The sequence below is a fragment of the Macrobrachium rosenbergii genome, chromosome 59 (genome assembly GCF_040412425.1).
Source record: "Macrobrachium rosenbergii isolate ZJJX-2024 chromosome 59, ASM4041242v1, whole genome shotgun sequence".
Taxonomy (NCBI): Eukaryota; Metazoa; Arthropoda; class Malacostraca; order Decapoda; family Palaemonidae; genus Macrobrachium; species Macrobrachium rosenbergii.
Window position 1 is genome coordinate 9,131,145 of NC_089799.1, and position 27,020 is coordinate 9,158,164.

The window sequence follows — 27,020 nt, forward strand, 5'->3', positions numbered from 1 at the left end:
TATCTTTTTTGTAAGATGTTTCACATAATGTCCCTCACAGGCAAACATAATATATCGTGATGACTAATATAAGCTTGCAGAGTTACAGGGCTTGAAGCCGTTTAGGTGGTGGCATTGAATAGAGCAGGGTGTAATCACAGGGCTAACAAATTCAGCTTTTACGTATGATTTTCTTAAATAATTCAATATGTACAAGTCGGACTGGTGAGTGAGAGAGAGAGAGAGAGAGAGAGAGAGAGAGAGAGAGAGAGAGAGAGAGAGAGAGAGAGAGAGAGAGAGAGAGAGAGAGAGAGAGAGAGAGAGAGAGATGAGTAGTTGTAAAGGTAATATCCTTATGCTACTACTACTATTCCTCACTCGCTCTGAGTCGCTCGCTTGACTTGTAAAGCGGTGTCATGTTGACTTACCTACTGGATTAGACATTTTACAGGTAAACAAATGATAAACGAATTTTTCTTGTGTTCATTTAATGTTTGAGCCAGCCTTAGGCACATAACTTTAGTTTAATTTGGTTGAAATAGCACCTTCAGGCTAGTCTGTATCTAACTAGCGTAGAACTGGCCTAGTGAGTTACTTCAATGCGAAGAAAAATAGCCTATTTACCTCGTAGCCATTCTGAAACTGAGGGAATACGTTTTAATTTGTTCTGATGTGTATTTTATGTATTTCTGACATATATCCGGTAAAACTAAGCATTTGCTCCGCGTTATTTTTTTGCGGTCGACTGTAATTAGGCTAACCTCAGGGGTAGTTTGCAGACGATAGGACCTCAGGGCTAGTTTGCAGAACGATAGGACCACCTCCGGACGAAAGCTAAGTCCATTGTCTCCGATGGTTAGTGTTATTTGTTGGGGTCCCACCCCCTGCCAGGTCAGGGCACACCGCCTCAAGTGAGGTTGGCTCTTTGGCGGCGATTTTCTCCTAACTTGACTTTTTCTACAGTTTTTTGGTTGCTAATTATGGATTTACCTTCAATTTTTATCGCATGAATGTTATTAATCTGCAAGTAACTCCTGAAGTCCATCCAACAAGGGGTTTCCATACGCGACCTTGACAAGACAGAGCACGGGTATATAAGTCTGTTCAGAACGGTTCATACTCCGTCCGGGAAGTGCAATAACTTGTTAACGTATGGGTACCCCCCCTGGGCTAGTACTAAATACGGCGAAGGGACATTCCATTTGGCCGACAACAAATAAATGCACTGCCAGTATCAGAAGCCCTAAAATTTTAGAAAAAACCAGTTTCCAAGGTAAAAACAGGCGCAGAGCTAATACTTAGAATTACCGTTTTTGTCTGTGGAACTTGTCCCATCGTTCTACACTTGCCCTGGAAACCCCTTTTTACCAAAAGTTCCCCTATAACACTGTACATGAGCGATAGCCTTCCAGGATACAAAAACATAATCAGTTCTGAGTGTTGTAGGGGAACTTTTGGTAAAAAGGGGTTTCCAAGTAACAGCCTACTAGCCTAGGTTAGGTTAGGTTAGGGTACGTTAGGTTAGTGTGGTTCCTTTTATAATATATTTATTTCCTTAGCTAATCCCTTCCTGAACATATGGCTTCCTAATGACTTTCGTATTCGCGGAACCATTCCATACAGTCCATGCAGAGCTATTACTTAGAAATGCCTTTCTGACAAATATATTCATTTAGGCCTACATTGTTGATGTGGGGCTAAGCTCAATCTACAAGCCTATGACCCCCTCCCACCTAGCCTATAGGCCTAACAATATCTTAGGCCTAATGGGCCTCAACCTCCCTCCCTCCTCCCCCTGTAGGGAAGAACTGAATTTTTCAGTTGAGGAAATGACTGCAGTTATAAAACATAGATATAGGCCAAGGCTACCTTAGGTTTCAGTAACCTGACTTCACCAGGTTGTTGCACCTTACTTAGGCAATCCTAGCGTAAGCTAACCCCAAAGGATTGGCTTCTAATTGGGGTTCTTGTATTTCATTAGACAATGGGGGTAGAACTGAAGGCTACTAGCCTACCATTGCCTAGTTCCCACCAGTTGCCGACTTGAATATTTAAGGCCATTTTTTATGGTTACGTCTTTTGTTTATGTTTATGATATTTACCATTTATTGTTATGTTTTAACATTTATCACCAAGGGGCTGGTACTAAACAAGGCGTCCATTTAGCACTTAAACTGGTAGTTACCAAACCCGAGGGGCATGGTAGCAATCTTCAGTTTTATCGGCAGTGGGTTGCAGTTTGTTAACTGACCATGAGTGATGGACTTGAATATTAAATTTGTCAGAATCACATAAAAAATTGCCAGGAAAGTCATTATTCATTAGTTCTAAAACATTGTTTTAAACTATTTTAAAAATTTTTGTTGTGGCAGTGGATAAACTAGCCATGTGTTTTTAGTTTAATTTTGGGGATGAAGGAATATTATTAGTATTATTATCCAGAAGGCAAACCCTTTTCATATGGAACAAACCCAAAGGGGCCAATGACTTGAAATTGAAGCTTCCAAGAATATGGTGTTCTGTCGAAAGAAGTAACAGAAGGTAATGGCAAGGGTTCAGAGCCTTGATAAATAGGCTTCAAAGTGCAAATCAAAATAGATGTCAGCATCATGACACCACCATGCAACATGTGAATGAACAAACAATAACACTTAAGGAAATAAAAAGATCTAGCACAACTGAGTAATTGCACGAGTGTAACTGTGCAGAGGTGAAATCACACTAACCAGTTCAGAGGGGAAGAGGATTTGGTATGGGTAAGATGAAGAGTAGCCACTGAAAATAAATAATAGACCCCAGTATTTATTCGTCATAAGTAATTTCTAATATTTATTTGTTATTAGTAATTTTCAAAGGATTGTAATATAGGTGGTCTGAATATTTGCCATATAATTTTTCGTTAAAAAACAAATGAGATTGCTTTTGCTGATAGTTTTTGATGATATTAGACAAATTTCATATTATTGAGAAGATTGCTTTTAAACGTGTCTGACTACGTAAGTGAAATAAAGTTTGTTCCTATGGAACAATCTATACTTAGAAATAGTATGTATTCCCAGCAAATGGTTGCTTAAGCTATGTAACAAAGTGTTTAATAGGTGGTAGATGGGTGAGTTTGTTGGGGAGAGAGAATCCTTCTCTAACCTATCGTAACTTAGTGCTTTTAATTAATCTAGTTAGATACAAGGCTAGGTCTTAGGCTACCTGACAGGAATCTTTGCTCCCTCTGGTCCAGGGAAATGACCTAACCTTATCTTCTTTAACCATTTTAGAAATGGGTGTAGGTTAGTCCTTCGGCATCATATTCTGCATATGTAGTAAGAGTAGAAATGATGAAATCAGCTAAGTGCATCGTACCTTCTTTCTGCATTTATTTCTACCCTTAAGACACTTGCTTATAATGGCTAGATCAAGCATCTTTTAAGAGTTTGCACATTATATATGACCTTTCTGGCCACCATGAGACAAGTACTTTGAGTACCGTACTAGCCTGTTGAGTTTCCAACTCCCAGTCATCCTCTAGCCTCATTACTGTGGTTTTTCCCTTTTTGACGTTGAAGCAGGTAAAATTGAAGATTATCATATCCGTTCTAGGAGAAGCGTCGAGATTCGATTTAGTCGAATTCTGAATCAGTTTCTCCCGTAAGAAATAACTGAAAATGGATTACCTGTAATCCATTCCTGATCATCAGTCAATATCCCAACCTTGCCTTTTTATACAAAACATTTCACAAATTACAATGAAATAAGTTCAGAATTAAGTAACTTACGATAAGAGAAGCACTTTTTACATTTTTAAATGCATGCTGTGTCAAAAAAATTGGCCTACGACCAATGTGGCCGTATTGCTGATGGTAGACTGAGCGCCATAGGCTAGGATAAGTAGCCTATAGGCACTACCAGAATGTACTGTAACGGGTACACACAAAAACTGCTGCTAATAATAGTAACATTGAACAACAAGCCTGATTGTTACAGTAAATTAATAATACAGTATTTATAAGCTGAATTACTGTATGTCTGTTATCATAGAATTGAGAAAAATTTCCTAAGTTATGTCGACATTCGGCAGCTTGTGGCATGAGCAGATGTAAACAAACCAAAGCGCCACCCTGGTGGCATAACGCGGTACTAATTACACAAGCGTTGTTTATGTTCAGTATTTACGGTAAATTTCATACAGAGTCTACTGGAATAGTGTACAAAATCACTGTACAACATCTTTTAATAAATATTATGATACCCTAACATACTGGAACCCATGATTGGATGAAAATTCAGTGCAGAAAGCCAAAAAAATTGATGATACACCTGTACAAGCGCGTACTTCTCCAAACAACAGCAGCAGCGTATGTGGGCTTTAAACGCTTTTAAATATGCTTGGGAAGAACGCCACCAACAACGCCAACTAGCGGCAGCCGACCGAAACTTTTTTTACAAACATCATATAATTCATCGGGTCGGATTTCGGTTTGTTGTTCGAGCTCCGACGCAAAATTTACTCAACATTTCGCGTCGAAATCCGATTATGTCAAGTTCTGGTACGGTCAAGGACCAGGGTTCTACTGTATATCCCTTCTTGCATATCTTGGGAGGGCAAGTCTGATTTTCCCTCAGTCATGGTTGAGTATATCAGTTAATTCAGAACCTTGAACAGCTAACTGTATAAAAAATTTTGACCCTGTTTTGAAAAAAAATATTAGTGATATACTGCAAGGTTCTAGTCTTACTCGTGACCCCTCAGTAGTATACAGACCTTTTGATTTCCTGTCCTCTCTGAATCAGAGGATCACTTACTACAGTTCTATGGTTCAGTCTGTCCTTATCACAACATAATTCCTGCCAAAAACTATTCAGGCTAATGTAAATATCCAAGTTTTAACAAATGAGATTTTGTAAAAACAAAATCCAGTTTTTAGTACAAACCCATCATTTTACATAATGAAAGGTTAATTTTTTCATCTTTTGGAATGTGTTATAGGAGCTTCAGACTGCAGTATTAGGCAAAGGTGAACAGATGGGTTTTCATGCAAAGATTTTTAAATTTCATATAATATTCGCAAAATTTACTGTAATATACCTAAAAGATTTTCATTTTTGTACTTTTGCAGAATGGAAAAGAATGTCTGGAACCCAGGAGTTTGGAAGAGATGGGAAGCACGGATTGCTGATCCAGACAGTGGTAAAGAAATTAAATTCAGTTACTCATTTATCCCTTCTAATGACTGGAGTAATGTTGGTCCTGTACTCAGTTGCCGTACTGAATCTGAAAGTCATGATGAAACATTTCAAGGTAAGTACATATATGTACTCTACCTGTACTATACATTTTGTGTAGGATTCTAAATTTCCTTAAAGATAAATAGATATGCTGGTGTTTCATTGGGTCTTTTTTAATTTCCTCTTCCTGATACCTTACCTTTTGAACCATTTATGTATTTACTCTGCTCTAGTAATATTAGGCATCCTAGACAGTTTGGGTGAGGACTATCCAGTGGAGTTTTTCCATTTTTAAAAGGATATCTGACTTACTCTCGTGTAAATTATGAATGTTTTTTTATTTTAACTTCTAAAATAGCCCTTTTCCTGGCAAACTGAAGCTTTATAATACTCTCATGTAAATTATGAATGTTTTTTATTTTAACTTCTAAAATTGCCCTTTTCCTGGCAAACCGAACCTTTATAATATTATGCCTCTTCCAAAAGGTATTAAGTTTAGATTTAAGTACTTCAAGGTTGCTGGAAACTAATCTGTATGCCTATTGTTGCGTTCTTTAAACTTTTACATAGAAAACTATTGGATAATTTTGTGTGTCTGATTTCCTTTTAGATCTGATTAGATGTTCCCAAGACAGTCTTGATAATATGCTGTTTATGCCAGAGGAAAAGTTGACATTTTCAGCATAAAAAAATGTCTCAAAATCTAGGAGTCGAGTAATATGCTGAGCTTAAAGTTATTCATACATAGCAGAGGGGTAAATACAGGCACCTAATGATTTTCTCTTGCTTGCTTAGTTCTGCAATTTTTATAATCAATTTACATGGTTTCATTTTTCTGATTTTATAAAATGGTACTTATTAAAAATGTAAAATAAATCCCCAAACTGTAATTTTATGACCACAAACCTATTACATACTTTTAGTTCATTTCATGCACTCCCATTCCTTAAATGGCAGAAAGAAAATAGTAGTCAGCTCTCAGCCAGCCATGAGTTGGTGTCATGGGATTCATAAGATGTGAGAAATAGCCAGGCTGGGAGACAGGAGCTTGCATAATAAGTACCTACCTTGGAATGTTCCATATTGATTATTTATAATTATTTCAATTCAGGTGGAAGACCAAGCTGCTAAAAACTCCTGAGTGGGTGATTAAGACCTGTAGAGTCCACCTGGAAGATCCTTGGGATTGGTAATAAAGGAGTTGAGTTCAAGACAGAAACTTTGCCATGAAAAGTAACTCAAAAGGCTTTTAATTGATATGTTAATTGATTTAGGATGCTCAGATTCTGCTGCAGACCTGCCAGGGAATGCCATATGCTGGTAGACCATACCATGAGAGAGTCCTCTTGAGAACAACAGTTGTATTGGAGGATAGCACTCATTTATTAGGTATGATGTAGAATCAATTTTAGAGAATGCCATAAGACTTAATAAAACGTGGATAAGGTAATGAGGACAGTAAATAAAAAAAAGTCTAGAATCTCTTTCAGTAGCCTCGCCAAGAACTGATTGATCCTTCAAAAAGTACAGGCGTCAGAGTTGCCCGATGTGCAAAGGATAGTGAATGCATTAAAATATTTTGCTCTAGTCTGCAGGGGTTGTTGGTACTAAGCGGTAATTCTGAAAGGTTTTCAGTTTAGTTGCACAATAAAGAGTACCCACAATAGGGGAGCAGGTAGAAATATAGATTTTTCATTTTTATATATGCAACTTACCCAGTAATTACATTAGCTAGAGTTTCTCTGGCCTCGGAAGCTTAAATTCAAAACTTCACGGGTGAGCGCTTCAGTTTAGTGCAGGTGACTGGTCTCGCCCACTAACGAGAGTACTGTATCAGGAACTGCTCGGCAAACATTCGTCATTACGTTTCTGCTGACTCTCGAGTCAACACAGAGCATTTTTTGTCAGCTTTGTTCTTAAATTTGCTGGTCAGAGACCAGATTTTGGTGATGTTTTATTGCTGATTTCGGGAGCCTGAAAGCTTACAGCATTCAGGACAGTTTTTGATTGTGTTGTTTAATTTGTCATATTTCACAACAGTAGCGAACTCATAATCAGTTGTTTAACTACCAACAGTGTAGTGTAACTGACGATATCGCCTTTACCGGTGAGTGTAAACATTGTGTTCATTGCTGAACCAGTAACATGATTTTCTTTCTTATCTGCAAGTCTCAGTCTTAATTAGAATATGAGACTTGTATGTATGATGATACTGTGTGTACTTCGTTTAGGTCTTTAAAAGTTATTTTCCTTTTCCGAATAGCATATAATGTGTTTGCTACCAAACTGAATTTCCTTTGTAAAGAGACTTACAGTTTTGCGTTCACTGCGTCTTCTTTAGCATAAAACGTTAATGTTGCGTTATCTGCAGAACCAATATTTTAGTTTTTGAAAGGCATAACTGTAAATATCAAATGTGTGACAGGAATTGAAACTTGTAGTTATGGTGGTATTCTGTGTACTTCATCTTGGTCCGTTAAGGTTAACTCTCCTTTTCTGAGTAGTGTAATAAACGTAACCTTGTATTTGCTCCGGACCGATTTTTTGAGAATAAAATGCACCAGCGAGTCTCAAATAATGTTTGATGAGTATTGAGATATGTATGTTAGAGGAATTGAGATATCTCTACAATGATACTCTGTGTATTTCATAAGTTTGTTTTTAAAAATTATTTGAACAAATTATTACACTTTCCTTTGCAGAGAACTGGAAAGTGTAAGGGCAGGAGTACAGTGGGAGAGAATTATGCTTGAGCTACTGGCTCAGCGGCTGCCAACTGCAGAACGCTCAGCGCCTGCCAACTGCAGAACGCTCAGCGCCTGCTCAAGCTACTGGCTCGACAGCCGCCAATTGCAGAACGCCCGGTGCCTGCTCGAGCTACTTGCTCGACGGCCGCCAACTGCAGAATGCTCAGCGCCAGCTTTCGGGCACTTGGCGCCCGCTTCGGGCACTTGGGGCTCACTCTCTGGTGCCTCGGCGTTCGCTCTCGTGCGCTCGGCACCAGTTACTGGTACCCTGGCGCCATCTAAGTCATCTCTCTCCCACTGCTAACCTTCCTACCCGTTTTATCCACTTGCTCCCATGCCTGGCTCCCTTACTTTCTTCTCGTGCCCTTGCCAGTCATGTTTTAGGTTAACAGATGTTAACTTTGTGATAGTGAAGTATTGTGCAGTGGAGGAGGTGTCTGCTCATCCCTCGATTCTCCTAGACAAAGGTCCCTGTCATACTCCCATACACAGGGAGGAGACATACTGGAAGTCCAAGGGAGGCCAGTGGGTTACACACGGGTATTCACCCTCTCAGTTGAGCCTGTTGCCGGTCCCAGGTATCAACAGACAGCCTGGAAAGGCATCTTTCTGGATGTGTAGTGGATGGGACGGCTGCTCATCCCGTTGATTCTCCTAGGTGCAGGTCATTGCCATACTCCCCTCTATCTAGGAGGAGGCATACTGGCAGCCCAAGGGAGGTCAGTGGGGTCTGCCCATGGGCAGTCGCCTCCCCAGTCCAGCCTGTTGCATCCCAGGTTGTGACTAGGGACAGCCACTGGAAAGGTGTCTCGGAAGTGCATTGGCTTTCGTCAAGTTCTGAAGAGGTGTTGCCTTGTAGGAGCCATCTTTGTCATTTCACAGAGGATTCTTGCCCCGCTCAGAGATGCTTTTTGGGTAAAGATCAGTCCCCACATCTCCCTTACAAGAGAATGAGGGAGCCCTCCTTCAGTCCTCAACCTTCGTGCAGCAAGTGGAACACTCCGGGGCATTTTTTCTCTCCTCAGTGCCAGGAGCGAGGTTCTAGCTCTCTACACCTCTCGGGCGAGCAGCTCCAGGTTTCACGTAAGCGCCCTGTTTCCTCGGAACATCCTGTTTCGGTGGGACGTCATGTTGAGTGCCTTGAAGCAGACAAGCATCCTGTAGCAGCCAGGTGCCCGGTTGCAGCCAAGCGCCCTGATGCGGCCCAGCGCCATGATGCAGCCGAGCGCCCTGATGCAGCCCAGCGCCATGATGCAGCCGAGCGCCCTGATCTGACAAAAGCGCCTGAAGGGTCGGGCGTTCTCTTCATTCAGTGCCCTGAAGCTGCCGAACTTCCGATAGTGCTCAAACCTCATCAAGTTTCCAAGCGCCCTGCAGCTTCGGATAAGCCTTCTTCTGTGTTGGACCCAGCACTCGAACCTTTACAACAAAAAACTGGATATTATACTTCATCTTTTACAGAAAACTGCAGCTCAGACTGCCCCTAGATCAGATTAGATGACATCTCTGATTTCTTCTGTTGAGGAAGAAGAGGAGCAGGATACGTCTTCTACGCCGTATGCGGCACTCCTTAAGTGCCTTCTTCAGCAGTTCCCGGATTTTTTCACTCCGTCCTCTCCTTCTCCAGGCTCGTCTTACATGGTGAGCTTTCAGCCTTTGGATTCGACTAGTCTTTCTAAGATGGTTCTTTCTAAATCTTCGAAGAAAGCTCTTTGCCAAGTAGAGGAATGGCTTTCTGACAAGAGGGATCAAGGAAGGGCCTGTGTTAGTGTTACCCCCCTCATCTCTCACATAGGCGGTACTTGTCGTATGCAACGGGAGAAGTTCCTTCCAGGGGAGTGCCTGCCTCCTCCCAGGGGGACTTTTTTGCGCTCATTGACTCGGGACGGAGATCGGCGAAAACGTTCTTTTCAGCTCAGGAGATGGATCACATGTTGAAGAGTATTTTTAAGGCCTTCGAGGTGTTGAGTTTTCTCGACTGGTGTTTGGGAGCAGCCGCCAAGAAGTTTCAAGAATCTCCTTCCTTGTGTGCTGAAGCCGTAGACCTGGAGAATTTTCTCTCTTGCGTTGATAGAGTCATCAGAGATGGATCGCATGAAGTAGCTGCCCTGTATGCCATGGGCGTCCTGAAGAAGTGCGAACTGTGGGCCTTGTTTGCAGCGAAGGGTGTTTCGACCCCACAGAAATCAGCCCTCCTGTTTTCCCCTCTGGATAAACAGTTTGTTTCCTCAAGATCTTCCTCTCGCAAGTGAGGATTTAGTCCTTCATGCTCCTGTGTGGGTCAGGCCTTCTCTTTTGGGAGAGATGGAACAAAAGAGGAGCGGATCAGTGGGTAGTAAAAGAGGGATGCTCTATCCCCTTCAAGGAGAATCCGCTATTGACCGACACTCCTGTCATATTGACAGCTTACTCCATCGGCTAGGAGAAGTATTTGGCCTTGTCGAAGGAAGTGTCCTCTCTTCTGAACAAAAAGGCAATAGAAGTAGTGAAAAATGCAGGTATCCCTGGACATGCAGGACGCTTATTTCCACATTCTGGCTCACCCGGATTTGAGGAAATGCCTACGTTTCGTTTTCGAGGACCAAATCTTTCAAATTTGAGCTTGTTTCGGTCTCTAGACGGCCCTGCAAGTCTTCTCTCAAGTGTTGGCTCGTTTGGCGGGTTGGTTCCATTTAGCGGGAGTGAGGATCTCGCTATATCTGGACAATTGGATAATTCGATCACCCACAAAGAATCAATGCATGAAGGACTTACAAAAAACTCTTCTCTTGACCCAGGAATTAGGACTAACAATGAACTTCAAGAAGTTACAAATGACTCCCACTCAGAAGATTCTTTATTTAGGAGTTCTGATAGACTCTCTGAGTTTTCAGGCCTCTCTGTCACTCAGAAGAGTGGAAGACTGTCTGAGGAATGTAGGCCTCTTCTTATCACTTCGTTCTTGCTCCGCCACCCAGTGGATGAGTCTCTTGGGGATGTTGGGTTCTCTGGAGCAATTCGTAAGACTAGGGAGACTTCACATGAGACCTCTCCAGTTTTATTTAAGTGCTTGCTGGGATCAGAAAGTTCATGAGGACAGTCATGTCTTTCCGATAACCTCAGAAATAAAGGAGGATCTGTGGTGGTGGAGGTCCGCAGAAAGACTTTTGGAAGGGAAGTTGCTCGCTCCGGTGAGCCCCAACCTAGACTTCTTTTCCAACGCGTCAGATGTAGGTAGGGGAGCGCTCCTGGGGAATCTGGAAGTCTCAGGGAAGTGGTCTTCGGAGGAGAAAGAGATGCATATCAACATGATGGAGTTGAAGGCGATACATCTGGGTCTACAACATTTTGCGACACAGGTACACAACAAGACAATAGTGGTACATGCGGACAATACCACGGCCTGAGTTGTTTTTTCCCCACCTGACTTTCACCTCACCTGGCGCCAGCTACAGCTGGGTGCTTGCTCTACCTTGAGCTTCTAGGAGCGCCCACCAGCTCCCGACCAGTTAGTTAGCTGACATCCAGCTCTGCTGGCCTCACCCACAGCCTGGCACCAGCTCAGTACACCTGGCACCAGCTTCCGGTGGTCTAACGCCAACTCTCCTGCATCCTTGGCTTTGGAGAGGAGTTGGAAGCTTGTTTTCTGTTGGAATTTTATGGTATGACCTGAGCAGGATTGGAAGCATAAGAGGTTTTTTCACGACCTTTAATGTTCTAGCACCCTCCGTCTAAGAACGTATGGTCCTCTCTTGTGAGTGGACTTGTTTTTTTGATGCCACTCTTAGTTTCTGGAGAGTTATTGGCCTACTTTTAGTGTAAGCTAGACTCATCAGTACAACCTCCCCTCATAGCTTTCAGGCACTGTGTGCCCCCGACGTCGAGTTTATAAACAACCTTTTCCGAGACACTCTGAGAAGTAGGAAAGCATTTTGTTCCTTTTTAGGGAGGCTAAGGATGTCAGAACAGCTTCTACCTCCTTAGCTTTCAGGCACTGTATGCCTCTGACGTCTGTTCGACAATTGTCTTTCGGGAAGTGTAATCGATCTTCACTACTTGCCTTTCGAAGAAAGTTTAACAGTGTTAGATTCTTTGCAGGTACCTTACGATCATTATTAGTAACTGGCATGGCATCGTAGAAGAAGCATAGGATTCTCTCTACTATCTATTCACTTTGTAGTAAGGTGCCGAGACTTGTGAGAGCTGGAGGTTACAATTTACCTGGAGCACCCATCACTGTCAGTGAAAGGGTCATGGTCTGTATTTCAGTGCAAGTGACAGTCATATCTGGTTGTTTTTATTGGTACTGCACCCAGGGCAAGGGCAATTAGGTATGCTTTGTTGGCCATTGGTGTACACCTTCGTCGCAAAGCTTAATCTTATACTTCGTCAGCCATCAGAGTACTCCTTTGCTGCGAAGTGTCCCACTTAAGTAGAAGCGCTCCTGGCTTTACTGCCACGCTGCTACAGGTTAAGTTGAGCAACAACCAAGGGCAGTTCTATACTGCAGGCTCTCTTAACTAACAAGGAACTACTAGCATTGTATCCAATGCTGGCAACTTATCTATTTTCTCAAATCACTACATGAATTGATGGTTGGGATCAGAATTTGTCCATGATTCCCCACCACCTGTCAATGTGGAATCAGCTAATGTAATTACTGGGTAAGTTGCATATATAAAAATGACATTTTTATAATAAAATGAAGTTTTATATATACTTACCCAGTAATTACGGACGGAGCCCTCCCTCCTCCCTGTGCATGGACACAAACCATAAACGTAATGATGAATGTTTGCCGAGTAGTTCCTGATACTCTCATTAGTGGGCGAGACCAGTCACCTGCACTAAACTGAAGCGCTAACCCGTGAATTAATTTAAGCTGCCGAGGCAAGAGAAACTTTAGCTAATGTAATTACTAGGTAAGTATATATAAAACTTCATTTTATCATAAAAATGTAATTTTTATAATAAAATGAGATTAGGCCACAAAGTCTCACCACCTTTTGCGTTCTTGGTTTCTGGGAAAGGTTACATGGTAGAACTGTCTATTGCTGGTTTACTTTAAACCTTCATTGACACAGCAAACTCTTTGATTGGCCTTTAGTTGTCAGCAGTTTATGTGCTTCTGCATGTTTGCTTCCAACCAGGGTATTGTTGCCTGCCGGCACGGAAGATAGGCCTCAGCTTGCATTATTACATCTGGCTATTGCTGAAGGATAAGAAAGTATTACAGCTACCAGTTACGGATGGAAACTTGAGACATAATTGTTACCCAATGGAATATATTAGTACCACAATTAAGGAGTTGAATACCTAACTTATTCTTCTATACTGTAGGCAAGAAAATGTTACTGCATCAGTACAGGCAAAAGAATGAGGCATAATTGATTTTCAGTATAACACATTATGCAAAGTATGGCAATAAAATCTATATTCAGTACAATATATGCCCTAAAATGTAAGCATGAAATTAACAATATCACTTTACAAACCTACTCTAAATAGTAATTACCAACCACCTTGTTCAGTAGTTTGTGTACCATCAAATTAGCAGTACAGTATATCGAGAAATTATGATAGAATTAAACAGAAATCACAAATATTGTATATGAACTTTGCCCTGAAAAAGAGGAAAAGAACAGAATTCCCAACACTAGTGCAAAAGAGGATGTAAGCCAGAGATTCAGTACAGGCAACAGCTAGACAAAATTGTTAGTTATGGCAGATATTAATATACCTTTTTTTGATTAAAAGTAAAATTTGGACTTAATGATGATAACAGTAAAAAGAATTGAATGAAAATGCAGGATTGTTAACAATGTCAGTGAATATGTCAGATAAGCTTGAGGTCATTACTGTATATCCTGTTTTTTCCCAGGAGAGACTACATCATCGTCTACTGTGCAAGATCAGAACTACAAGTTTATAAGGATGAAAAATGTGAGTAAAAAGTTTCCTCTGAAAAAATCATTTAAATTTGCTTACCCACTCACAAATCCTAGTGCACTCCACCAGATGTGTAGTTGTCAGGAAAATGATAATTTTTTGTGGCATCATGGTGGAAATAAACTAGATACATTTGAGGTTCAAGGTAAACCCTTTATAGTTTATCCAGAGAGTACTCAAAAACAGAAACAATGTATAATTGTGTCTGAAATGATTCCAAGAGACATGGACACTGAGGAATGTAATGACAAGGTGTTTTACTGTTGTAAGGAGCGTTGTAAAATTTCTTTGAGTTGCCCAGGTGAAATCTGTCAAGTGCTAGCTAAAGAAATAAATAACAAATATTTTGTTTTAAGTCGCTCAAAGAATGCTGTACATTATTGTTCTTTGAAAAATGATTTTGGGTTAGATACAAAGGTGTTCATAAATCATTCCACAGATAAAGATGTAATAACAAGTGCAACACTGAATGATGCAGTTCCTGGTTATTTTGCAACAGCAGATTCAAGTGGGATTGTGTCCCTGTATGATAGTTCAAGATCTAACAATAATGAACCTATCTGGGAGCACTGTTTTAAAGGGAGCAGGTGTGTTTATCAGTGTGATTTTGGCAGGCAAGCACTGTCTTTGATTGTGAATAACAAATCATCAGTTTGGCTCTGTGATACACGAAGTAAACCTACTTCTGGCAATGATAACAAAATGCAAACCTTATTTAATGTTGGAGATTTACATAGTTACGTCAGTCCTCTTGATATTATATGTAAAGTAGTCCGGAGTGGATTGCATCATTTATATACTGTCACATCTAGCTCAGTTCTCTTAATGGATGAACGATACTGTAAAGTACCAACCATTAAATGGGATCACATGTTTTCTGTATCACCTTCATTCACAACTCGGTGCATAGTTAAAGATTTTGAGGTACTTATGTTTGGAAGCAACTGTGATTTTAGGTTATGTTCCCTATACCAAGATTTGAGAAACAAAGCCATTAGTCAAGGTGTAAGTGGTTTACCATGTTATTTAAACACTGTAAAAGATACCTTGCAGTTTGCTCATCAGCAAAATATTTGGTTTAATACATATGTGGATCGCATTGGTAATAGAGTCTCGGGAATATCTTCATGTATCAATCCTTGTGATGAATCATCATTATGTCTTCTCACATTAAATGATACTGGAGATATTTTCATTCAAGATTTTCATGTACAGAGCAATAGTTCAATTCCAGTAAGTGATAACCAGGTAAAGGAATATGACAGAATCGGTAAACAAATACTCCAGGCTTGGGAAAATCAAGTCATTGAATCAACTTTGAAGGAAAAAAATGAGCAAGGTTTAGGAGAGAAAAAATCAGGCATTGATCTTGGAAGATTTTACTGTGAAATGGAAAAGACTGCAAACAAGAATGATGTCTGTTTAAAAGGTAGTCATGACTTTTGGAGTATGGAGAATTATGTTCTAAATAAATTTGCAAAAAGAATGTTTAATTTTGATCTTTTTGTAAAAGATAATTCAAGTAGTGGAAGAGGTTTAAGCAAAATTTCTTCTGAGAATTTCACAGTATCTTAAACCCAGTTATTTAAAGAATTTTCAAGATGACTTGTCCACTTCCTTAGTGGAAGTGTGGAAAGACAAAATGGAAGGAAAAGAAGATATTGGAAGCCCATCCGTCAAGTACAGAAGATATCCAGGTCAAATTAGTAGTTTTTCATGTTTGCCAAAGAAGCTGAAGGTGGATTACATTGTTCAGGACACAACTGTTGATGATGACACTTCATTTTTTGTCACTCCAAAAAAGACTGATGTCGATGTTTTTTCCCCACTAGTCCATTTAGAAAAAACTGGGTTAAAAAGATCATCAAAGAGACAAGTGGATGGGTTTTGATGAACAATGAATGTAAACTATGAATTTATAATTTGTTTGGTAAAGAAGATTGTTCATGCTGTAGTTATTTGTTTTATTTTTCTCATTACCTTAAAATATTTCTCTTGTAATTTCCAAACTTATTTCTGTCATGTATATTGTTAATTCAAAGCAATTACACAGACCAAACAATGAATTCCATGTTTACTGAATAAATAATAAGAAAGTACATGAAGCAACTGCAATACTGTATATACTATATATTTTTACTAAAAAACAAGATAAAATTAAAGATTATTGCAAACCAATAACTTGTAGTACCGTTTCATTTTCCGTATAATGTTCCCAGGCAAACCTTTTCTGGGGGAAAACGAAATATGTAAGTGTCTGACAGGTGGAAAGTGCACATGCACCATAACATCTGGTAAGCTATCAAGCCATCTCATTCTTAATGTCAAACCTTTGGACAACTGGAAAGAGGCCAGTTAAATTTATGTTGAGGGGTTTGTACAGTATTAAAGGGCTCTTTTACTTTTTTTTTTTTAATGTTTGTAATGATAAACACAGCTTATAGTTTCAAATCTTAATTTAGGTGGAAAGAATTCAAGTTGCCAATTCCCAGACTACTGAACTATGATACCTGGACCAGACCTGATTGGTACAGGAGAGGATCAGTAAGTTGTAGGCTCTTTAGAGTTCAAAGTGTGTGCCTGGTGTCATTGTACTTACTTGTCAGTACCAGATACAGTCAAGCATGCCACCTGTCACTCTATCTAAGGTTGCTTATGTGTGGTGGCCCAACATTTGTCAGACATGGTCTAGTCCTTCCTTGCTGTTCCAGCATACCTTTCTGTGGTCAGTCTGGTATGCAGCCCCTTTTGCTGTGTTGTGAGGTGTTACAGCCTGGATCTTGGAAAAAAAATTTTTTTCTTTGCAAAATAACCCCAGACTTGGCATGTACAAGTAGGGGGGGGGGGAGTACTAGGTGATCCAGGGAGGGTCACCGGGTGACACGGGACCTTCCTCAGAAATAGATTTTTCCTTTGTCAAAATCCCTTTTTCTGAGTTCAGTCCGTCAAAGCCCATGTGAAATAATAATAGAGAATCATGCCAAGGCTGTAACTACAAGGAAAAAGGGGTAATCTGAAGAAAAAACAAAAATTTTACGAAAATAATTTTAATCAAGTAATCTCTTCCATGTAGCAAGAATACTAAAACTAAGGTATACTAAATCTAAGGCACATCAAAACTTAATACTATGAAAGTGAGGAGGTCGGTCGACGGGAAAGAGCCCCAAAAATCTTAAAATTACTTAAAGCTAAATGAAACATGAAATATGCATAAGATAATTGCAAATACAACCTTAATACTATACACGTAAAACTTAGGCTAAACACGTAGAGAGACAAAATCAATGAAAATTAACATATACATATATCTGGGGTACGTGGAGCCAAATAAAAACTGTCAGTACCCCATAAGAAAAAACAATCATGGCATGTCAGATTACACTTTTCCATCAGTAGATACAAGATACATCAATATGAGAGCCAGGCAGTGAGGTATAATCAACCAGGAGAATAAGCAGAAAAGTAAATGAGGCAGGCGGGCGGGGGAAAGGAAAGGATAAGGATATGATTAATTAAGGTGGGGAGATGACACTTCCACTGCTATGGTAAAAAATTTCAGGGCTTCGAGCGATTTTAAATAGTGGCGTTTAAACACTAGAGGTGATTTCCAACCCGTAAATTTAGATAACTCTGAGAAGTCCATATTATGAAAGTAATTAATGGAAGTAGCAACTGCTCGAATATATCATGAACCCTTAGGAACTGAATCTGGGTTGGCCTGTTTAATGAAATACAGAATTTGTTGTCTTATAGCATTTTAGTGAAAGATGTACCACCTTTCTCCCTGATAAAGGGACCCGACTTACTCTGTGGAGTTCTTAAAGGTAAGATTTAAGTGTATAAACTGGACATAAGACTGGTCTTGAGGAAGGGCACCACCTTCCAAGGAGACCACCTGTCCTGTGGTCTTCGTTCTTGGCTAAAAATCTAGGGTCAGGGAAAGGAGGACCTCTCAGACGGGAGGGAAGTTCACAAAATTATCACCTCTAGTGAGCCGACAGCTCTGAGATTCTAGCACCTGAAGCCAAGCTAATCAAAAATAAGGTCTTCCTTAACAGATCACAATAAAAGCAATGAAAGTTATCATCTCTGATGCTAACTTGAGGACGTCATTGAAACCACGTAACAGACTGTGGGCGTGATTCTGGTCTCAGGCGGCGCATGCTCTGGGGATAGATGAAAAATAGGAATCTGTAAGGTCGATTTTAAAAAGCCGTAAAGAAATACTTTCTTTAATGCTGATTTGATTGTGGTAATAGTGGCCGAGCAAGGCCTTTCTCAAACAGTGATCTAAAGAAGAAACTCCTAAATTAGCTGTCATGATTTTGGCTTCAGATGCTTTTAGGAAGGAGGCTAATTTTTTGACTGCTGAGTCATACTGTCTAAAGAGTAGAATCTCTTTTATCTGATTCTAAAAACAGAGTGTTGACAGGGTCAATGTTCGCTCCTTTTTGGGCTGCGAATTTTATAAAGTCCATAAAACTAGGGCATTCTGAATTCTTGAGGAAGCTGACACAGTCTTGGTTTGTACTGTCTGGGTCAGAATGGGCTTGGGAATCCGAAGACTCCGTAATCCCAGTTCCTGAAGAAGAGAGGAACCAATTGCTCTTGACCAATAGGGCTACTAGGGCTAATTGACCTTTGAATGTCCTGAGTTTGTGTAAAACTTTCAGCAGTAAATTTATTGGAGGAAAAGATAAATCTTCTCCCAATTGTTCCAATCTACTGTCATTGCGTCTGTGGCGTCGCCTGAGGTCAGGTTGGGGCCACATAACAGGGAGCTTGAGTTGCTCTCCGTTGCGAACAGATCCACTTGGAGGCCGGAACCGGCGGCAAATCCATTTGAAAGATTCCATGTCCAGGACCACTCCGTCTCCAGCGGAGTAGTCTGAACAGGAATCCGCCTGCGTTCCGTTACCCCGCTAGGTGGGTGGCTGACAGGTGCCAGCCGTGCTTGTTCGCCAGGAGAAGATAGCAACCATTGGTTTTACTCGGCCTGATTTGGGCCGCCTGTTGATGCAATGAACTACCACTGCGCTGTCAATACCAACCTGATATGAATCCGGTTGTGGGCGGATTTTCTTCAGAGTTAGAAAAAGACCTGCCATAGCTTCAGGGTATTTATATGGAACTGCTGAAACATTGTGGACCACGTTCCTTGTACTTTTGTTTTGGTAATATCCCCCAGCCCGGCAGGGGCGTCTGTGTGAACAACTAGTGCGGAGGGAAATGGAGGCGGAACTGTATTGGACAGGCCTCTGACTGTGGTCAAGAGTCCAATCTTGTCTTTAAGATTTGAGGAATGGGAGGAGACCTTGTCTCTGAGTTGGCTCGACTCCGCCACACTCTGTTTATGTCTTTTAATTTCGCTTTTAATAGCAGGTCTGTCACTGAGGCAAACTGAAGAGATCAAGGACCCTTTCTTGGGACGGCGGGATGCCGATGGATTTTGAGAATCTCTGGTGAGATGCTATCTCTTTCCTCTTGGGAGGCGGGAGAGATGCGTGTGAGATGGACAGATCCACTGGGGCCCAGCCACTGAAACCGGGACTCCGAGTCAGAGCGGGACTTCTCTGTTCAGTTGAAAACCTAAGCGACTCAGGAAATTGATGACTATGGACGTAGCTTTCTGACACTCGGAACTGTTGGTGCCCCGTTATCCAATCGTCCAAATATGCGCTGCTAGGGATATCCCTAGGACCCGGGTTGTTGCACTACCGTGTCCGCCAGCTTGTGAATACCCTGAGCAATGTTCAACCGAAGGCATGACCCTGAAGGTAGGCTTGATTCGAGTCTGAAACCGAGGAACTGAGAGAAGTTCGCGCAATCGGGACGTGATAATAAGCGTCTGAAAGATTGATAGAGGTGGTGATGGCTCCGCAGCGAGTAGAGTCCGTGACCCCTGAGCTACCCGTAAGCATCGCGAAATTTGTGGCATTTTATGTAGAGATTTAGGCGCGACAGATCAGGATCACTCTTTGCTGATCGGAGTCTTTTTTGAACAGTGAATAACCTGCCTTGAAACTTTGGGTGCCTTTTTCTTTATGCTCGTTTGTTGAGCAATTCTGTCACGTAATCCTTTAGGATTGATGTGGGTGGCTGGTAAAAATCTGGTTAGAGGAGGAGGTTTTGTCCAGCTCCACCCTAGTCCTTTGGACACAATGCTGTGTGCCCAAGGCTGAAGGTCCATGGTCCCTGAACCAGCCTGAGGCGACCACCTACCTGAGTTCTCTCAGTGGGAGGGAGGCGGGTTTATTCCCCTACCACGTCAGGCCTTCCCCTTGGGGTGGTGTTGGGCTTTCCTCTGCATGAGGACTTTGCCTCTTCCCCCTTGCAACCCTATTAAGGCCGTGTGAAAGTATCCACGGCCCTCATATCTGAGGTTGTCGCTGGTGAGCCACATGAGGCGCAGGGCAGCTGGTTGGACCAGCACATACTGTTGGGGGTGAGCCTTGGAGGTAGAGGCTGTGCCACTGCCGAGACCGGGACAGCTTGGACTACCGCCTGATGGTGGGGCCTCTTATGCCTCCTGAAGCGTTTACTCACTCGTCTGGGGGCCGGCAGATTCTGGGGTCTTAGCTTATGGCAGAAATGCCCAGCGAGGCTCTCTGATTGGCCCGTGTAGCCTCGGCCATAACATTCGTGACCTCTTCTTCTGGGAAGAGTTAGGTCCCCAGATCGAGCTTTTCGCGAGCTTGTTAGGCTCGTGGCGGATAGTGGCATCGGCAAAGATGAACTCTGCATTCCAGTCTGGCCATGATAAATTCCGAAAAGTCAGACTGAGCCCCAGCAAGGACTTAGCCAAAACCTGGAAGAATGGCTGCGTCGAGCAGGAGAGATGGCAGTAGCTTCAGTAAGGCAGGCGGAGTTCAAGGACCGGGCTAACTTCCGGACATCAAACTCCGCCTTTCAAAAAAACTTCCGGCGGCAGGAGCTGCTCACTGAATGCGTGGAAGCGCAGAAGGGGTCCAACTTTCCGACCGTGAGAGTGGATGGGCGTCCTACCAGAACTCGTCACTTCCTGGGAATACCAGGGAAGTAGGGTCTGTTTCCCATGGCTGTGGTAGCGGTTACCTTCAAAAACACGCTCGGGCGTAGCCAGGCGACTTTGTCAAGCAGGGGTGGGTGGGTTTCTCCCAGGGGCAAACATTGTAAGTTGCCCATGAAAGGAGTCAACCGTATTTTCTGCCTGCCACTCCGTCAGAGTGCGCGGGAGAGCCGACTGAGCTTGGTCCCTAGGGGCGATGACAGTCTCCCTAGGAACCTTGTCTGACCGAATCATGCAAGCTTCCTCCGTTAAGCCTCCAGAAGCCTGGGTAAGGGGGCAAGAGATCGGGGAAGAACTCCAATTCCTCCAATCTTCTCGTGCAAGACCATCAAGTGTCAGTTTGCCATCATGTTGGATGGCCCGGTGGCAAACCAGGAGGTTACCGACATCGAGCGGGGAGGTCCGCTGTGTCGGGGATAACATGCTGTGGTTCGGCTGGGGTGGGTGAGCCATTCCATGGTATGTTATCATGACTGGCCAACTTCTGGCGTTTTTGTTAAATCTCTAGTCTGGTCCTCCGTGAAATTTCTTATAGAGCTGATTGGCAAAGGCCTCTGCGTCGAAAGCAGGTTGGCGAGGAGGGCTTGGTTTTGCAGCCCTCTTACTCTCAGCGCCTTTGCTGGAGAACCAGACTTGCTCCCGGAGGCTACAGGTCCTGAGACCTTAGCCTTCGGCGGGGAAGAGCGTGCCTTCTTGGAGGTCGAGGACTTATAGCCCTTAGCCTTCCATGAAGTCTTCAACTTCAACTTGGGGATAGCAGGCGGGCTCTATCACCCAAGGAGGAAGACTTCTAAAACCTGCGAATGAAAATACAGATGAAGCAGGGGAGTCAAACAAAGAGGGCCCGCCCCAACAACCTCACTTACCTCACCGCTTACACCTGGTCAACTCTATGTTCATTGGTTCCAGGTTGAGATCCATAGGCGGCTTCGTCCTCGAGACCTCAGCGTAGAGGATATCCGCTTGGGTGGCTGGAGTCTCATCCCAGTTTGCTGGATGATAGGGGGTGGCAGATCTTCCAGGCACTCGGCGCCACCCGTGTTGGGTAGCGCAGGTCCCTCAACCTAAGCGTCGAAGGGCGTAGGGTTTCCCGACAGGAACATTCCTGCCAAACCCAGCCACCCAGGCCCGGAGGGATTCAAGGCAGACTTCTTGGAAGCTTCGTCCGCCTGTAGGAAAACCAACAATTAGCTAAAGCCGAAAACCATTCCGGAACCTCATAAACAATATACAATATGATATGGAGCATAAAGCAGGAGTAATGTAAGACTGTCACTTACCGACTCATCCTGGACAGTTGCGCATAAAAGCGAAGCAAACCTCACAACCATCAGGTGCCAAACAACCGGGTCATCAGTGGGACCGCACAACCAGCGTGGGTCGGCGCCTACGTGACCATAAGGTTGTTGGAGGAGGCGGCGCACCCGGCTCCTCTGGCGAACAGTCTGTAAGTAGAAAAAGTACATGAACCTCCCACCTAAGCAATCTAAAGCTGGCGGGCCGGGGAACTCAACTGCAACCGGAATACTCCGGCGAGAAGAACTCCTAATCATAAACTGGGCCAATAAGCTCTAAATACATAGAGTGGAAGGTAAGGTTTCAGACCCCAGTACTCCGGGAATGAGAAAGAGAGACCCAGGGAACTAACCATAAAAGGGCTGCCAGTAAAAATAATGGCGGGCCCGGGTATAGGACCGGACTCACTTATATATATATATAATGAATTAAGGAGTACTCCCTGTTGAATAAACAGACTTATCTAAAAGCAAAAGCAAAAACAATAACAGTAACAAGTGATGGTAAGAACTCAGGAGACCGGAAGGATCGCTCCTCTATAAATGTAAAACCTTCCTCACTTACTTCCCGCCCGGAGAAACAAGGCAGGCAAAATGCTCGTATGTTCATAACATAGGCTGAACAATTATATTTTACCTATCAACGTAACCAGACGGGGCGAGAGTAATGGGATGAGTGACTCGAACACGTTCGAGTAAACAAACCACCAACCCCAATACAGCGATGCTAGGGACGATATGGGAGGAGCGAATCCCTCAACCAGCAGGAGAGTCCCTGAACTCGGAGAAAAACGCCATCTAGCGTCACCCCGAAGTGAGCAAGGCTGGAGAGGAGGAGGGGGAGGGGTGAAAAGGGGAGGAGTAGGCTACCAGGAAGGGAACAGGAGACAGGGGAGCTCACCCGGCTCAGCTGCACCATACCTCCCCAGACAAATGAAACTTGGAAGGGTAGCCTATGACTGGAAGCAATGCAACCCGAAGCCCGACTTCTTCCTAAGCGAGACCCTAATATAAGACCTAACCTTAATATAGGCTAGGAAAATGGAAGGCAGTGCAGGAGGAGGAAGCAACAGGGAGAGAAATTTTGTGCTGAGAACCAGCCAGGATCCCGAGAATGGGGGGCAAGGGGCGGCTAGCCTAGAGGAAACACATCCAAGAACTCTATTCCCCCAAATGGAGGAAGAGAACTAAGGGGCTCACTCTGCCTGCCCAACGACCCGGAGGAAACAGCAAAAAACTCCCTCCCAACCTGAACTCCCCACCCAGGGCAAGGGATGGAAGCAAAACAAGCCTACTCACTAAATAACCATCACTCATAAAAACTAAAAATGTGCTCAATGGGGGCGTAGCCTACCTCGAGGCGGTTAGATCTGAGGCTGCCGCCACCGAGAGTAAACAACTAAAAAAATAAAATAAAAATAAAACTAAAAGAGCACCATCTTCAAGAATAAAATAATTAGCCTAAAATGAGACCAAAATAAAAGGAACCCAACCTGGAGGGAACCTGGTGAGGCATCACCCCACAAAGGCCAGATAGGCCAATGAAATAATTCAAAAAAAAGGGAGCCACATGAGAACCCTGGGAAGGGGACCAAGGGAATCAAAATCTATCTATAACGACAGAGACAACTCCAGCTGAAAGAACAGAAGGGTCGCCTCGTGACCGACATATTTCTAATGGAGGGCGCGCGTGGCGTCATAATAAGATCTCAATATTTATGAAAATACGAGACCATAACAGCCAAAAAATAGAACAAAACCCCACAAGAAGATGGTACTTAACTTGGAGATGGTAAAAACTGCTCGATGCCATGCTTGAAAGCAAAAATTCAAAATAATGGAGCTGAGCACACAAAAGAAATGCGATGCAGTCACGTGCTAGAAAATGGAATGAGGTGGTGGCGCTGGTGTCGCTAGTCCTGGCCAGGGTGTTGGTGTGGGGGCTGCCGCTAACGACTCACCGCTCTGTTCGGGGTTTTGATGGGAGAGATCTTTCAGTATGTTTCCCGTGGTAGTGGTATTTCACTCACCCCCTCCTTATACCACGTCTTCTAGAAGACGCTCGACTGAGGGTAATGTAACAGCTTTCCTGAAAGCTCTTTTTCTCTGGTATATCTAGCATTGTTATACCTAGAAATTCGTGCTGTAATGGAATTTCACCGGCTGACAGGACTGGACTTCAGAAATAATAATGCCATGTGGTGTCATTCTTTTAAAATCCCATTTCCTGTTGTTTTTTTCAGTTACCCCCTTCCTTGTTGTACTTGGTTTCTTAGGCCTGAGCAAAGGGATCCAGAGTAGATCTGTTTTCCATAAAAATTTTCTTTCCCTATAATCCTGCTCAAAGATTTGAGAGGGTAAAAAAAATAATAATATGTATGTAAACAAAAGATATTAAAATTGTATTTCATGATTAATTTCTTTGCACCAATGGCATTATTCAAGTAAAAAATCACTTTATCTTTAGCGTCACAAAATCTTTCCCCTACTTTGTACAAGGGATGGCACAACTACAGTATACAATTTTGTTAATCCTTTGGTGTTTTCCAAATCTGTTATTTTAAGTGTTTCAGGTTTCTATTGTTACTCAATTTTACCATCACAGTTCCCAATATAATTGTGTTATGGGCAAACCTAATCTGGACTGCTGGTCGAAGTCCTATCCCAGACTCTGACCCCTGGAATTATGGTCAGCCTATTCATGAATAGTTGCTCTCCCTATATCTCTGGAGGGGAATATTTGGGCAGTGATAGTCCCACCGAGTTCCCATAATATTGGTCTGTACCTTTCTTTCTTGAATCGCAAAACTCGGTATCTTTAATCCCAGTTATGATATCTTTCCCCATCAAGCCCAATTAATTTTTAAGCAAAAGTAGGACTCTTCCTGTCTATTCAAAGCATTTATAATGGTCTATGGGTAAGGTCCGAAATCTTGGACTCTAGAGATTCTGATTTTAGGTTCATGAACCCCCGGAGCACAACATCAAGGTAGTCCCAAATCAGAAGGTTGCATGGTATTACTCCACTGTGGTGACCCTCCCGTCACTGACAAGGCCCTTGTTTATCTTTTTCCTAAGAGATACAAAAGTACTTTTTGTAATTACCGGTGCTCTCTGCTTTCAAAATTTAAATTCTTCCATGTGCTAATTTAACAATTTTTATGATAATTCCAATAACATTGATTTTATTTCTGTACCAACTAACTTAGCCAAGAGGAAGAAAAAGGACATAACGTCTACCTAGTGTGACTGGTAATAGACTGGGTAATCAAACTTGTGTCTGTGGTGCTTGTAAAAAATATAAGTGGCCATGGATATCCATTTAGTTTTGTCTTAATTGAGTTATTATTATTATTATTATTATTTTCCCCCCCTTTGATTGTCAAATGTTATTACAGTAATTGTGAATTACTATTTTAGTACATTAATTTGTTATACTACTATTTTATCATTTTAAATATGGCAGCTGGTTGTTCTGTTTCCTTGTCATACTAGGACATATAGGGTTGGCCAAGTTCTGCTGCCCGCAGGTGAATTTGAATTGTTTTCACCCAGTGATATTCAGTAGCTAACAATAGGTAGTTTTATCCAGACACTGGCTTTCTTTTGTCACTACTGGGCTACTTTAAGCATGACTTACAAAAATTACCTGTTTTACCATCTGGATTCTCAGTCCATATTGTCTGTGGTATTTGGCTCATAAATTTCTTGACTTTAAGCCAAAGATTTGCATGGTGGGTGGCTGTGTGAAATACCATCATGCTTAGCACACTGACAAGTTGAAATGATGGTATGCTCATTTTTAAAGCTGTCTCTCTTTCCTGAGTTATAGGCCAACGGAAGTACAGTGTCATCTGGTTTCAGATATCATCTCTGCAGCATTTCCATCCCTCTCAGGTAGAATTTCTTTAACCATTTTGCCCAAAATCAGTGGATTCTTAACTCTAACTCCACCAATCAAGATAAGCATCTTTCATGGGAGTTTAATTTATTAAAGTAGTTTAACCTAGGACCACTCAACTTTTTTTACTCGTTCCTCATATCTTCAGTGTGGCCTGAAAAGTTAGAATAAAACTCCCCTCTCTTTTGCCTTTAACATTCTCAGCATTCTTTTCTTTCATTCATTTTTGAAAATTAAAATGGAATTAGAAACTTCTGGCATGTTCTCATACTGTAATCAATGTACAATAAATGTCATTTACTCATGCTGCGGTTCCTGCACTAAAAGGTTAAATTTCATAATAAGTTTATATTGAAAAAATTTAAATTCAACAAATCGCTTTAAGGGTTTGTTTTTCTTTGTTTACTTATTTTTATATTTTATTTATTAAACCTTCAGTTCCTCCATTGACAACTCCAGTTTTATGACTTTTATTGAAAATGTAGACTTCTGAAAAATTTCTTCCATTGTCATTTGTTTCAAAAAGTTGACTTGCTGCTGGTCATTTATTTTCGGACACTCACATAAAAACTGTCAAGACCTTATCACCTTTTAGGAGCATTTACTAGGCCATGGGAAGCTGCTCATTAAGTTCCATGTCTCAGGATATACTGCCTATTCTGAGACATGTTAACCATTACTTGTGCCTGTCTCAATCTCCATCCCAGTATGATAACTCCATTTTTTAACATTAGAGTTTTACTTGTTTTAATTTATAATTTTCAGTTCTTCATTCCATATATATTGCCATTTTATTTATGATTCCCATCTTCATATGTGCTACATCAATCAATAACCTCATTTCCTTTGATTTCTAAACTTTTCCATTATTAACAGTAACTTATACAAAACATCAACATAAC

The 27,020-nt window shown here is 42.0% G+C and overlaps 1 protein-coding gene across 5 annotated transcripts in view; it reads left to right on the forward strand.

The window, feature by feature from the left end:
- Positions 1-311: 311 nt before the first annotated feature.
- The window catches only part of LOC136837756 (uncharacterized), a 44,210-nt gene continuing 17,501 nt past the window's right edge, over positions 312-27,020 (forward strand). For 2 of the 5 annotated variants that reach the window (XM_067102673.1, XM_067102674.1), the window contains exons 1-3: positions 312-430; positions 5,091-5,272; positions 13,807-13,868. In XM_067102673.1, coding sequence (XP_066958774.1) covers positions 5,092-5,272; positions 13,807-13,868 — 243 coding nt within the window. In that variant the 5' untranslated portion in view covers positions 312-430; position 5,091. Of the gene's footprint in view, positions 431-5,090; positions 5,273-6,310; positions 6,589-13,806; positions 16,056-27,020 lie in introns of those variants that run through there. The other 3 variants (XM_067102670.1, XM_067102672.1, XM_067102671.1) reach the window with 3 other exon arrangements.